At 42.3% G+C, this 13,751-nt stretch overlaps 1 protein-coding gene across 3 annotated transcripts in view; it reads right to left on the bottom strand.

The window, feature by feature from the left end:
* The window catches only part of DOCK1 (dedicator of cytokinesis 1), a 535,347-nt gene that overhangs the window by 448,731 nt on the left and 72,865 nt on the right, over positions 1 to 13,751 (bottom strand). For all 3 annotated transcript variants that reach the window (XM_039465108.2, XM_039465109.2, XM_074383077.1), the window contains exons 5-10: positions 12,436 to 12,532; positions 9,422 to 9,570; positions 4,213 to 4,348; positions 2,776 to 2,933; positions 1,296 to 1,377; positions 708 to 843 (exon numbers count right to left, since the gene is read on the bottom strand). In XM_039465108.2, coding sequence (XP_039321042.1) covers positions 708 to 843; positions 1,296 to 1,377; positions 2,776 to 2,933; positions 4,213 to 4,348; positions 9,422 to 9,570; positions 12,436 to 12,532 — 758 coding nt within the window. The remainder of the gene's footprint in view (positions 1 to 707; positions 844 to 1,295; positions 1,378 to 2,775; positions 2,934 to 4,212; positions 4,349 to 9,421; positions 9,571 to 12,435; positions 12,533 to 13,751) is intronic.

Below are 13,751 nucleotides of genomic sequence, written 5' to 3'. Positions count from 1 at the left end.
CTACTTAAAAAAAAAAAAAAAAAAAAAAAGAATTAGGAACTTTTCCCACATAAATATTCATATGAATCCCAAAAATCATAAAAACAAAATAAAATAAATATCAGAGTGCTAGGTAATGACCTTGCACTGCAACCATAAAAGAGAGAAAACCATTTCCCAGAACTATGCAAAATGAGAGTGACACTGAAATAGATGAACCAATCAGAACTTCCTGGGTACGCCTTTATCTTTCCTCAGCAGAAATAACTGGTCTTTCACAATTCCTTGCGCTGCCACCAAAAATCACAGAGCAGAAGCCCAGTGGATAAAGAGCACCGGCAGGAAGCTAACTGCGTCCGATGCACAGCTTGCTCTGCTTCCTCGTCTTCCTCGCTCTATTCTTATGTCCATCACCAAGACCTGAAAATGTCCAGCGACTGGCTTCCCTACAGATGAGAATATGGGTCAGGGCCTCTCCCAGAGAAAGATGGGATCCACTTTAAAACCAAATACATGATTGACATCTGAAACGTGTGGACTAGAACATCCCGAGCCTAGCAGGTCAACTTGAAACCACAATGAAAATAACTAATAAATATATCTTTTCTCTCCAGCAGAAAAGATTATAAATCAAAGCTGCCCACTGTCCAATCAACATTCAACATGGTTCTTTTGAAAGTAACTGTGATGATCTGACCCTCTCAAGGAGACACAGAGAAATGGATTACCAGCCACTCCAAAAGGTCGCCGCAACCCCGAGGTCAGCTTCCTGGTGTTGTTGTCCCTCAGCTCCATGCGACCCACTCGAACAATCTGACAGACAAAACTGATTTTCTCCCTTTTCAGGTCTTTGCTTCCGAGGTCCTAGAAATATTAGTTTCCATAAATTATTTTGGAGAACCATTATTCAATGCAAGTCCCGCTGAAAAGGACAGTAAAAAAAAAAAAAAAAAAAAAAAAAAAATGGATAGAGACTCTTTTCTCAGACCAGTTTTTATCACTTTAATCAGTTATTCCTATGACAAAAAGGAATTTAGTAACAATAGTCAATTACTGACTGTTAATCGAGCTTAAGAAACAGGTTTAAGAGGAACATTCCATGGTAATGGGGTAAATCTTTGTCACAGTGATTCTAAGGGTGGCTAGAGACTCTGAAGATTTCTGGGAAGACACCCTACTTAGTAATATTAAATTAACCTGTATTGCAGGCATTCCAGGGACCCATGTTCTACTGCAGCAGGAAAGCAGAGAGAAATCACTAAAAGGAGTCATTAGAATGGTGGCCAATTCAACTAAACATCTTTGGGCACACTTACAGTAAACACGGCTCGCAAATTATGTAATCTGTCTATGTCTTTAGGTAATCCTGAACTGGACCAGCGAACCAGGTAGTTTTCACTTGAAAAAGGAAGAAATAAAAGCAAGTTAATTTTCCAAATACCAGGGCACCAAATGTACATCCACATTGCTTCGTAATTAATGCCAGGGAAGTGCACTATACAGAAAACTATGAGTTTATAACTATCAAAAATGTCACATACAGCTGCTCATCAATTAACATCCACAGCAGAAAAACCTTGGCAAGTTTTAATGAGGGATGTCTTGGCATTTCTAAGTTTTTTTTTTTTTTAAGAGCCTATTTGTTCATTTAGAATGACAATACTATAAAATCCAGCACAATGCATGCTTATTTCAAAGCCTATGGCAGACTAAATACACTGTAAAATAAAACCTGCATCCTATGTCAAGAGGAAACAAAGTCTTCAACAGAAGTGAGAATAAAATCCACTCATATTTTTCTGTATCATGCATACACTAACTTTTCAAATTTTGAATACTACAAATGAAGATACTACAGTTTTAACAAAGACCCAGACACACAACCACAATTCACACATAGTTGAATCTCAATTTTTCCATCTGGGCAAGGAAAAAGTTATACTGAAGGCTAAGCAGGAATAATAGATTTACAGTATTTTTATTCAACAAATATTAACTGACAGTCTGTATGCGGCAGGCACCATTCTAAATAATGCATTCCAGCCAACCATCTTGCAGAAAAAACAACAGGACCAAATTCATAGAAATGGAATTCATAGAAACCAAATTCTGAAAAAGGAAATAGTGATATTTGAGGGACCAGGATATGTAAAATCTTATGAAGACAACTTAGGAAACAAAGTATTACTTCAATCTTCAGCTACACTCTTAAGATATGACAAGAGTGGGCCGGGCGTGGTGGCTCAAGCCTGTAATCCCAGCACTTCGGGAGGCCGAGGCAGGCGGATCACGAGGTCAAGAGATTGAGGCCATCCTGGGCAACATGGTGAAACACCGTCTCTACTAAAAATACAAAAATTAGCTGGGCGTGGTGGCATGCGTCTGTAGTCCCAGCTACTCAGGAGGCTGAGGCAGGAGAATTGCCTGAACCCGGGAGGCAGAGGTTGCAGTGAGCAGAGATTGTGTCACTGCACTCCAGTCTGGCGCCTGGCAACAGAGTGAGACTCTGTCTTGAAAAAAAAAAAAAAAAAAAAAAGATATGATAAGAGTGTACCTGCAATTGCTGTAACTCTACAAGCAAATAGCAATCTACACACGAGAAGGTTCACCCTCACCCAGAGCCCACACTGGCTGCCATCACACTGTCCAAGCCAGCTCCTGGCTCAGCTGCTTGCTGGTGTCCAGCAGCCATGCATCCAAGGCCTCTCCGCATGAATGGGATGCCTCGGTGGCTCTGATGCCATTTTCCTAACACTAACCGAAGAGGAAAGACAGCAGCCAAGAATCGTCACCTACCTGATGAATTTAGACTCCACAGGGTCATACAGCGACATGAGGACTTCAGCATCTTCTCCTATTTTACAAACCACGTTTTTGAGGTTCACAAACAAGGCCAGAGAAGGGGTTGCAGCAAACTTGGCTTGTCTGTTAATATCTATGTTCTGCTTTTGAGACTGTGAATGGAAGGAAATAGAAAGTCAACCCCAGCAACACTCATCACTAATGCTTGCTTTCTTTATTCCCTACGGAATGGAAAATCCTACATAACTAATTGGCATAACTCAGCAAAGCCATTGGTGCAGTCACTTTCTTCTCTCCCCTGCACATTCCTAAATCATGCCTTTACGCAACAGACAAAAAAAACCATGTCCTGTGCAGTTGTGCTGAGAACTTTCAGAGATACAAAACTTTCCGCTGTCCAACCAGCAAATCAAAATAATGATTATATGTGTAGTTATTTATTTAATTTTTGGTTCCCTCATTAGCCTAAGCCCTCTAAGGACATCTGTCTCATTTATCATTATGTCTTCAATATTTGGTACATAGTAGATGCTCAGTAAATACTTGCTGAATTAACAGATAATTCAATTAGTCAATCAATTTCTGAATACCTCTATATACATGAACATGGCTCCCCCGCCAAATCTTATGTTCTATTGTAAATAATCCTCAATGTTGGAGGTGAGCGGATCGTTCATGAACGAGTTAGCACCAATCCTTCAGTGCTGTTCTCTGGGTGGCTGAGTGCGTTCTCATAAGATCTGGTCATTGAAAAGTGTAGTGTGTAGCACCCCCGAACACCCCTCTCTCTTCTTCCTGCTCTAGCTGTGTGAAGTGTTGGCTCCCACTTCGCCTTCCACCATGATTGTAAGTTTCCTGAGGCTTCCCCAGAAGCACAAGCCACTATGCTTCCTGTACAGCCTGTAGAACCATAAGACAACTAAACCCCTTTTCTTTATAAATTACCAGTCTCAGGTGTTTCCTAATAGCAATGCGAGAATACACTAATGCATACATGACACCATTAAAGACAACAGAAGATGAAAAGACCAGTAAGACATGTGCTCTCTGCCCTCAGTGAGCTTGGAATACATCACCTGCCTACCATTGCCAGAGAGGAAATGCAGAATCAAGTCTTGTTTCCCATTTGACAGATGAGAACACAAATGTCCTGTTTCCCATTTGACAGATGATCCACGTCATCAGGATCCTGTCTCCTAAGATGAAACACAACGCTGTCCAACCCCTGTTCATGTCATGGGTGACATGCTGTGCCACTAGGCTCCCTTCCACTCGTGACTGTAGGACACACACTCCATAGCTTCCCCTTTTCAGTTTTTTTTTTTTTTAATAAATATTCTGGGCTTCACTGTTATTTTACTAAGGTTGAAAACTATTGCTGAGAAAACGTGTTCCAAATGTGAATGGCATATTACGGAGAGTCAAACTTACTTTTTCCTCTTGTAACCTTTCCTCCACTTGTTTAGAAGCTATTTCATGAGCTCTGAAGAGACTAATCGTACTAGTTAATTCTGGATCCAAAATATTCCCGTCTTCATCTCTAACCACCAGGTCCAAATCTAGAATTCTAGAACAACAAGAATTTAGAAGTTCATAGACACAAGACAAGAGGGTTGAATTTTCTAGCACAACTTCCACCACAGCAACTGAGCATGTAAAAACATCCTAGAGGGCTGGACGCGGTGGCTCATGCCTGTAAACCCAGCACTTTGGGAGGCCAAGGCGGGTGGATCATGAGGTGAGGAGTTTGAGACCAGCCTGGCCAACATGGTGAAACCCCATCTCTACTAAAAATACAAAAATTAGCCAGGCATGTTGGCAGTTGCCTGTAATCCCAGCTACTCAGGAGGCTGAGGCAGGAGAAATGCTTGAACCCCGGAGGCGGAGGTTGTGGTGAGCCGAGATCATGTTATTGCCCTCCAATCTGGGCAACAAGAGCAAGGCTCTGTCAAAAAAAAAAAAAAAAATCCTAGAAAGTTGTGCTTGCCCACAAATATTAGGAACTTATAATTTTTGGAGGTTGCTTTAACTCAAAATGTGTCACATTGAGAGAAGTAAAAAAAAAAAAAATTCCTCAATTTTTACTTCCATTGCAATCAACAGTAACTTTGGCTTCTAATGAGAGGTTTTAAAGATCTACAAGGCCCAAGTAAAATATGTATTACTAATTATTATATAAAATATGAAAAGTTTTAAGGCACACTATTCGTGTGTGTGAGACAGTCTCATTCTTGGTGCCCAGGCTGGAGTGCAGGGGCACGATCTCTGCTCACTGCAACTTTCATCTCCCAGGTTCAAGCGATTCTCCTGCCTCCGAATCCCAAGTAGCTGGGGTTACAGGCGTGTGCCATCACACCCAGCTAATTTTTGTATTTTCAGTAGAAATGAGGTTTTGCCATGTTAGCCAGGCTGGTCTCAACTCCTGACCTCAGGTGATCCACCCACCTCAGCCTCCCAAAGTGCTGGGATTACAGGCGTGAGCCACCGTGCCCGGACTAAGGCACACTACATATGCGTGTGTACACACACACACACACACACCCCTATATATGCAATTTCATATACATCCATCAACCCAAACACAAAGTTGGCAGTTGTGACATCATCACTGAATTAAGGGAGAGAGGGAAGAAAACTCAGAGGAGAGATCTACCCACCACCTTATTTACTTCCCACTGACCCTGGCAGGGTCCCCTGCACATCTCCCCTCCTACTTCGAGTCCCTTCTAGTCCTTACATTGGGCCCCAGGAAGATTTTTCAATACAGAAATTCTATTGTGTGTGGACACCAAACATACGAATATTATCTACAATAAGGTTAAGCAACTTCCTGGCCAGATGGCTAAATGTAGTTGCCAACTAAAAACACAAGCAACATCCAGCTAATAAATCTGTCCAGTCTATACCAGTGCATACTTTAGGGAACATTCTCTCTGATTCCTCAAATCCAACAAAATTATCAGGTGTTTCTTTACCATAAAAAATACAGTTTTTATTTAAGGAACACAGACAACTGTGTAACCAAAGAGATCAAGAGCTGTGATCTGGCAGTACGTTCTGGCTTTCCTGTTAATAAAACATGCAGGTCTTAGGGCAGAAAACTAACTACAGATGCCTCTTACCCTACCATTGGGATTATATTCCTGTAATTAACAAGCCAATGGAAGCAGGCTTTTTTAACAATATCAAAAAGAGAGTCATTTGAAAGAATGATAAATTTTAATTAGAGAACATCTTTATAGTTACAAATTAAAGAGGAAAGTTGAATTGCCCATGAATGCTCCATCTAGAAAAACTACCCGGAGACTTCGAGTCTCCAGGTCACACACCCTAAAGCTAGATATGTGCCTGCCAGCAGCTCAAACATAGTCTTTGGAGTTTTGCTCAACCACTATACCACTGGAAAGGTAAATACAGAAATGTCACTTTTTCTTTTCAATATCTATTGAGCAAATTCCACTGATGGTGAAGCAGGAGGACCAACTGGGCCTGTCAACAGCAACAGGGTAAACAGACTTTAAACAAATAGAGGCTTTTTGCACTGCATGAAAACAGCTTCAGTGGCTGCAATGTAAGCAGGGTGCCTCAAGACCAACAGAAAGACATCTGGAGAAAATTTAAAAAGCATTTTAAGGTCTCATTACTTGTCTTTGCAACATGTCTCACTAACAAGGCAAGCTCCTCTCTCCCAGATACTACTCCTTATCCCACCCCTGAACCAGCCCCTAGGAGTGTGCTGGTATGGGCGGGGTCAGTGAGAGTGTGGGCGGGGTCAATACTGGTATGGGCGGGGTCAGTGAAGGTATCCGCCTGGTTTGTGCTGGTGTGGGCAAGGTCAATAGTGGTATGGACAGGGGTCAGTAATGCATGGATAAGTCAGTGTTACTATCGGTAGAGCCAATGTTTATGGGGGTGTGGCCACTTCTGGTATAGGCATGATCAGTTCTGGTGTGGGCAGGTAAATGCTGGTGCAAGGGTAACTACAAAGCACCAGCTTAGGAGGCCCAGCCAGTAGGTCCTGCAGACCATGCAGAACTGGGCTCCCTCAGGGAATACACAAGGGGACAGCCCTGTGCCAGCCTGCTGTGCACTTCCTGCCATGTCATAACCTCACACCTACCAGGGCAGACAGTCAGACCCACTGCAGAGAGGAGGAAACTTTAGCTGGGTGAATTTATTTATTCCAAAGCCAAACATTCCGAAGAGCCCAGAGCCTGGGTGCTGTGTCAGAACTCTGCCATGGCAGGGCCATGTTGCTTCCAGAATGCCACACACAAACCATCATATGAAGTGGCCTGTCCAGCCAACCCTTCTACGTGTTGTTCTCAGCAACCAGTGTGCAGCTGGTTCTGAATCGAAGTGAGTTTCCATTACGAAGGTGCGAGTCACCACAGCAACACAATGGAGAAAGGAAGTCCATGGAGGCCTAATGCACCTATAAGCACAGGCTGGGAATCCCCGCAACAACCTGAAATCGTGTGCAGAACTGTGTGTGTGTGTCTGTCTGTCTGTCTGTGTTGTGAGGGCTGTGTGCCTGTGTGTGTGTATTTTGTACATGCATTTTTCTAGAGATACAGTACAAGACCTTTATCACATTCTCAAATAGTTCCCCCAAACCCTCCGCCCAGGTTAAAAATAAGTAAATTAAAAAGGCAAGAATGCCTAAGTGATAAATGAAAAAGACACAAAAGACCTTTTCCTTATTAAATCCACCTACCTTAAAATCAAACCTTCAACAGTGTGATATTATTTAGGTTTTCTGAAGGAAGGACTAGGAAGCTATGTGCAGAGTGCTGGGCTTTGGAGAAATTATTAAGGAGCCTGGAGATCCTTGGGTAAAAAAACTATCTTATTAAGGACTGTATTTCCTATCAAAGTAGTAAATTGCATTTGTAAACACTTCCTTCCTTAACTAGATTGTTCTATGATACAATGTACTTTTCTAGCTTCCTGCTGCCAGATGAAGCAGGTGGTCCCTGAACGTAAGTTTAAATTATGATACTCCAAAAGAAAATCAAATCAAAGCTCCAAAAGTTTGCTTTTTTAAGCAGGTGGTCTTGAAATGGGTTTTACTGCAACAATAGCTAATATCTCAGGCTTTCTGGAAAAAAAAAAAAAAAAAAAAAAAAAAAAAAAACCTCTCCTACAGCATTTCGAATTCAAACCCTACATCTTGCTCATAACGTTGCTTTAAGAATTTTTTCATACTTCAAAATATAAATTACCAGATAATTATATGATAATTCTGATTTTACAGAAAGGTTCTTTGATTTACCCAGACTCCTTTCTGTGGAATGGCTGAAACAAACCCCTTCCTTTTTCTGACTTCCACATTCCGAAGTGTAAAATGAGGGGGTTGAATTAAACCAGAAGTTTTCCAAATTTGCTGTCCAGCACAACCCAACTCTATTTTAAGAACTGAGGTTTCCGGCCGGGCACGGTGGCTCACGCCTATAATCCCAGCACTTTGGGAGGCCGAGGCAGGCAAATCACCTGAGGTCTGGAGTTCAAGACAGCACTTATCAACATGGAGAAACCCTATCTCTACTAAAAACGCAAAATTAGCCAGGCATGGTGGCACATGCCTGTAATCCCAGCTACTCAGGAAGCTGAGGCAGAAGAATCGCTTGAACCCAGGTGGCAGAGGTTGCAGTGAGCCAAGACCGCACCACTGCACTCCAGTTGGGGCAACAAGAGTGAAACTCTGTCTCAGAAAAAAAAAACCAACCTGAGATTTCCAGTCAGCATCCCAGATATCACAAATCAGAGCGTTAAGGGGTAAGTCTCGGGATTCTATATTTCAACAGCTATCCAAGTGATTCTGATACAGAAGAGCATTTGGGAACCATGTGACCAGATACTTTTTAAGGTTTCTGTAGCTCTGCTACTCTATGAAAAACCAAATATTATCAGGTGGAAAAGGGCATGGCCTCATTCTGGTTACAGAACCCAGCATAATTAGGATCAGGGCAGCCTGCTTCCTTTCAGCAACAAAAAACACATGCTAACAGTAGAAAGTACAGCTGTAGGCAGGGGTGAGCACTAAAGGCATTCATGCAGAGCTAAGGGGATGCCTGCTCTGGATCGGAACTTTGGTAAGAGACATAATTGCACAAAGCAACTATCTGTTGTTTATCTGCAGTGAAATTTAACTGGGCTATATTTCTGTATTTCTGTTTGTGAAATCCGGCAAACTTACACAGGTGACAAACTTTCCATGATCTAATGTCCACTCCAACTCTCAGAACTTGGGATTCCATGGAAAGAAACCTGTTGCTTCTCAGTACACAAGGCACCCCCAGAGCTGGACTCAGAATCAAAAACTGTGATCAGAAAGTAAAAGTTCCTTGCTAGGAGAGTAATAATGGGGTCCCCTCCAGAACAGGGAAAATGACAGGCTCCCTGGCTTCTTGACTCTGTCACTTGAAGAATGACAAGGTTTCAAGAATGGCTCACAAGATTCCCCAGTTCAGAATCCAATGATAAATACCTCATCCTTTTCAAAATGAAAAACATGCCATTACTTTAATGGTAGAAATTTTGTTTTATGATCAAATGTGATCTTGGTCTCCTGAAGGCTTATAGTGATGTTATTACATTGGATAATTTAAGCGTGAAATTATCTTTCAAATAAACAAACCTGTTTCCATAATCAATTTTGGCTGTGACCTTCTTCTTCAGTTCTTTGAGCTCATCCTGCGGCAGAGTTCCAGAGAGAATTTGCGATCGCCATTCAATAAGGTCATAGATCATGCGCCTCACACTTCGAAACATCTCCCTGTTATCTTGCTATATGGGGGAGAAAACCCAATCATAAAGATGTTGTGATAAAACAGCATTGTGGAGATGGTAGAGAATGTATGTCTCTTCAAATACATATGAGGTGTAAGTACCATATCATGAGACTTCGTTCATGTTGAATTAAAAGGTGCTATCAGCGTAAACTGGAACATATTATATGGAATTTGGTTTCCATGAGATAGTAAAAGATTAAAAGAATAAAAAGTAATGCCTAATCCCCAAGATTTCACCCAACATTCTATGTCCCACTGAAGCAAAAAGGTGATCAATCCGACCAGAGGCTAGACCTTGAGGTTCCACACCTGCTTATGAGCTTCCTGCAGCTGGATCAGAGATGGGCAGCTCTTAAAGCTCCCCTAGAATTCATCTGAGCCTAAAGATCTGAATCCTACAGCCTAAAGATCTGAATCCTACAACCTGTATACGGTCTTCAGAAAACCCTGCACCTGGACCCTTCTCAGCACACTGAGGACCTGAACTCATCAACCTTGCTCTCAGCTGAGCTACAGGGAAGAAGGGGGATCCCACACACTGTGGTGTGTCCAACCCACAAGAGACACTTCTGCAAGAGGCCAAATCTCCATCTACAAACTCTTGGTGCTTTTGTGATAAGAGGAAAATGCAAATAACATGCAAAACTCACACTTCTTACCACTTACTAAGAATTTTGATGGGATTGATGGTTCAAAGAAAAGTAACAGTTTGCAGCTAGCAATTAAAAGCGTACAACGATCAAGGAGATTAGTGATTATCTGAAGGAAAATAACTCGGTGGTTCCTTCCATGAAAAGAAATCTAGGTGGAACCTAATGTAATAAAATTCTAAGCATTGCTGGGCTTGGTTGCTCAGAACTGTAATCCCAGCACTTTGGGAGGCAGAGGAGGAAGGACTGCTTGAGCCCAGGAGTTAGAGACCAGCCTCTGCAACATAAGGAGACCTCATCTCTTCAAAAATTAAAAAATTGGCTGAGCATGGTAGCTCGCAGGTGTAGTCCTAGCTACTCAGGAGGTGGGAGCATCGCTTGAGCCCGGGAGGTCAAGGCTGCAGAGAGCTGTGATTGTGCCACTGCACTCAAGCCTGGGCGACAGAGCATTCCATGTCTCAAAAAATGAATAAATAAAAAGATACCTAAATGACACTGTCCCTTTAAAACATTAAACGTGTTCACTGCCACTTTTTTTAGAAAACTCTCCTTCTACCTATCTGAACCACATACCTCACTCTGGCATTCAACCTTTTTTCTTGGAGTTTCTGATATCCACACCACCTTCTCTTATCCATTGCTCTAAGGCCGTATCAACTATCTAAAATCCTTAATATTTTGCTAATATCTACAATGACAGAGTAGAGCAAAAAATGCATATATATATATATATATTTTTTTTTTTTTTTTTTTTTTTTTTTTTGGAGAAGGGGTCTCGCTCTGTTACCCAGGCTGGAGTACAGTGGTGCAATCTAAGCTCATTTCATTGCAACCTCTGCCTTCCCAAGAGATTCTCCTGCCTCAGCTTCCCGAGTAGCTGGGACTACAGGGGTACACCACCATATCTAGCTAATTTTTCTATTTTTAGTAGAGATGGGGTTTCGCCATGTTGCGCAGGCTGGTCTCAAACTCCTGACCTCAGGTGATCCATCCCCCTCAGCCTCCCAAAGTGCTGGGATTACAGGAATGAGCCACCGCACCCAGCCCATATAAAAATATAATAACCATTTTTTGACTTGGCTTTCTTTGCACAAATCCAACAATATAAGTCTATCAAAGGCAAATTTAAGTTTTGTAAAAGGAAACCAAGGTGGTCATCATTACGAATGCCTACTCTAGGGTTATAGACTCAAGTAGGTCCACTGATTATTAGCATCAACTCCTGTTTGTTTTGTTGCCATATTTTTGTTTAAAAATTGCTAAGTTGAAGATGAAACACTGACTACAAAATTGCTCAGATTTACACAAAACATTCATGGCTAACTTTATGCTTTTAGGTTTTTGAGTACATTTGATGACAATTACTGCAACTGCTTATTACTGTGCATTACAGGAAACCACTGTATAATCAAAAACGGCAAGCCTGCCCAACGAGCAGCTGTGGGACTTTAGGAAGTTTTCTATGTTCTCGAGAAATTAACGCACCGACTTCCTTCCAGAGCCCTTGCTTGGTGATAATAACATTAGCATATGAGAAATCAACACTCTGAATAGAAATACAAGCTTAACAAAAGGTAATCTTCTGCAAATATGAATTTATGTGCAAAGAAATACCCTGAGGGAATATGAAATGGAAGATGTCGGAGCTTCACCCTCTCTGCATTAATAAGACTTCTTCTGTGATCAGGAGAACTGGACAATTGCACACAAAGCTGGAATGTAAAATATTTCCCTATCCCTGTCACAAACACGGGTAAATCCAGAAGACTCTGTTGTTCTTAAATGATAAGAGGCATTACCTACTGTCAGATAACAGCAAAAAAAATAAGTAGTAATTACCCCCTACTGGATCCTTAAATAAACACCTATTACTGGTTTAAAGGTGACATCAACACACACTGCCTGATCCCATGCTCCAGGGGCCTGAAAACAACCATATTTCCCCTTCCAGTGCAAGGAAAGACACATCCTACGGTCCCCTCCCTTACAACTCACTGTAATACACCCAAATACATTGCAGGTCCAAGGGCACAGGGCCCCCGACAGTGGCTAAACTCTCAGCCAAGTCCTTGGCCCTTTCTGAGTAAAACCCTGTCTCAGAAGCTCTGCTTTTAAGGTTCCCTGAGAAAGAAAAACATCTCATTGGTATATCAGGGTCAAAAAGCCCACTCTCTATTTCTAAGCTTTGAATGAGTATCTCATTTTCTCACCACATAGAGCTGCCTCCAGATGGTGGACCACTCTCGGAGAGTCGTGGTGACTTCCTGGATGAGGGGGAGGTCACCCGGGATGACGGTTTCATGTTGCCTGGGAGGAAAGAAGGAAAGAGCAGCTGAGTCCACGGTTTCACTGCCTGCTGTGAGCTGTACCTAGTGAATTTCACATCTAGGCCATAGAGTTCAGTATTTAAGCAAATGGGAAGAAAATCTACAAATAAGACTGCGTTCACACATATAAATACATACGTCTCTAGGAATGACAAGTTCTATTTGTACGGAGCTTGGGAAGGTTCATACATTACCCTGCACGTAAGCCATCCACCTCACATGTCAAGGTAAGACGAAGGAGGCAAATAATATTCCATTAAAAGTCTACGGACAGAACGTCAAGGTCTGGCAAAAGTAAGGTATATTCATAATATGTGTACCCATCTATCTTAAAGATGCCATAAATTATAGCCAGTCCATGTGGCATTAAATTGCAGTTTGGGTTAAGATGATTTTTACATTTTCCATCATGTATAAAACTCATTGCATGATATACATGAAGCAGTTATCCTTGGCAAAATATGAGAGAGGTTACAGCTTCCAAAGTCCGTGGTTACTCTATCTGATCCCAACTCTGATTAAACTTTTTTTTTTTTTTTTTTGAGGCGGTGTCTTGCTTTGTCACTTAGGCTGGAGTGCAGTGGCGCAATCACGGCTCAGTGCAATCTCCGCCTCCCAGGTTCAAGCGATTCTTCTGCCTCAGCCTCCCTAGTAGCTGGGATTACAGGTGCATACCACCACATCCAGCTAATTTTTGTATTCTTAGTAGAGATGGGGTTTTACCATGTTGGCCAGGCTGACCATGAACTCCTGACTTCAGGTGATCCGCCCGCCGCAGCCTCCCAAAGTGCTGCAATTACAGGCATGAGCCACCATGACCAGCCCCTTGACTTATTCTCACTCATTACCTATCTATGTGCTGGTGTTCATCGTATCAACCATTGCTTTATGGGCACGTGCTCTGGGCTGGGGCCTATGCTGAGTTAAGACTCAGCCTACTGAGGGCTGGGGAAGAGAATGAACTTGTGGCTAGTGCAGTTAGGCTAGCTAGCCCTAGACGTTCTCTGTGTGCCCTCAATAGGCAAGAATGCAGCTGGCATGGAATGCCGAGGGATGCTACAATAGGTCCCGCCTACATCCCCTGATGTGCACAGAGCCCAGGCCTGTGGCTCACAGTTGGGGATCAGGCCTGCAATTACTTATTGATAGTGGAGGGGAGGATCCCAAAGCAAGAGACAATGGCGATCCTGAAAGGACGG

The sequence above is a fragment of the Saimiri boliviensis genome, chromosome 12, assembly GCF_048565385.1.
Source record: "Saimiri boliviensis isolate mSaiBol1 chromosome 12, mSaiBol1.pri, whole genome shotgun sequence".
NCBI classification, from domain to species: Eukaryota; Metazoa; Chordata; class Mammalia; order Primates; family Cebidae; genus Saimiri; species Saimiri boliviensis.
Note: the sequence above shows the minus strand (reverse complement) of the source record. Positions and strands in the feature narration are given on the sequence as shown.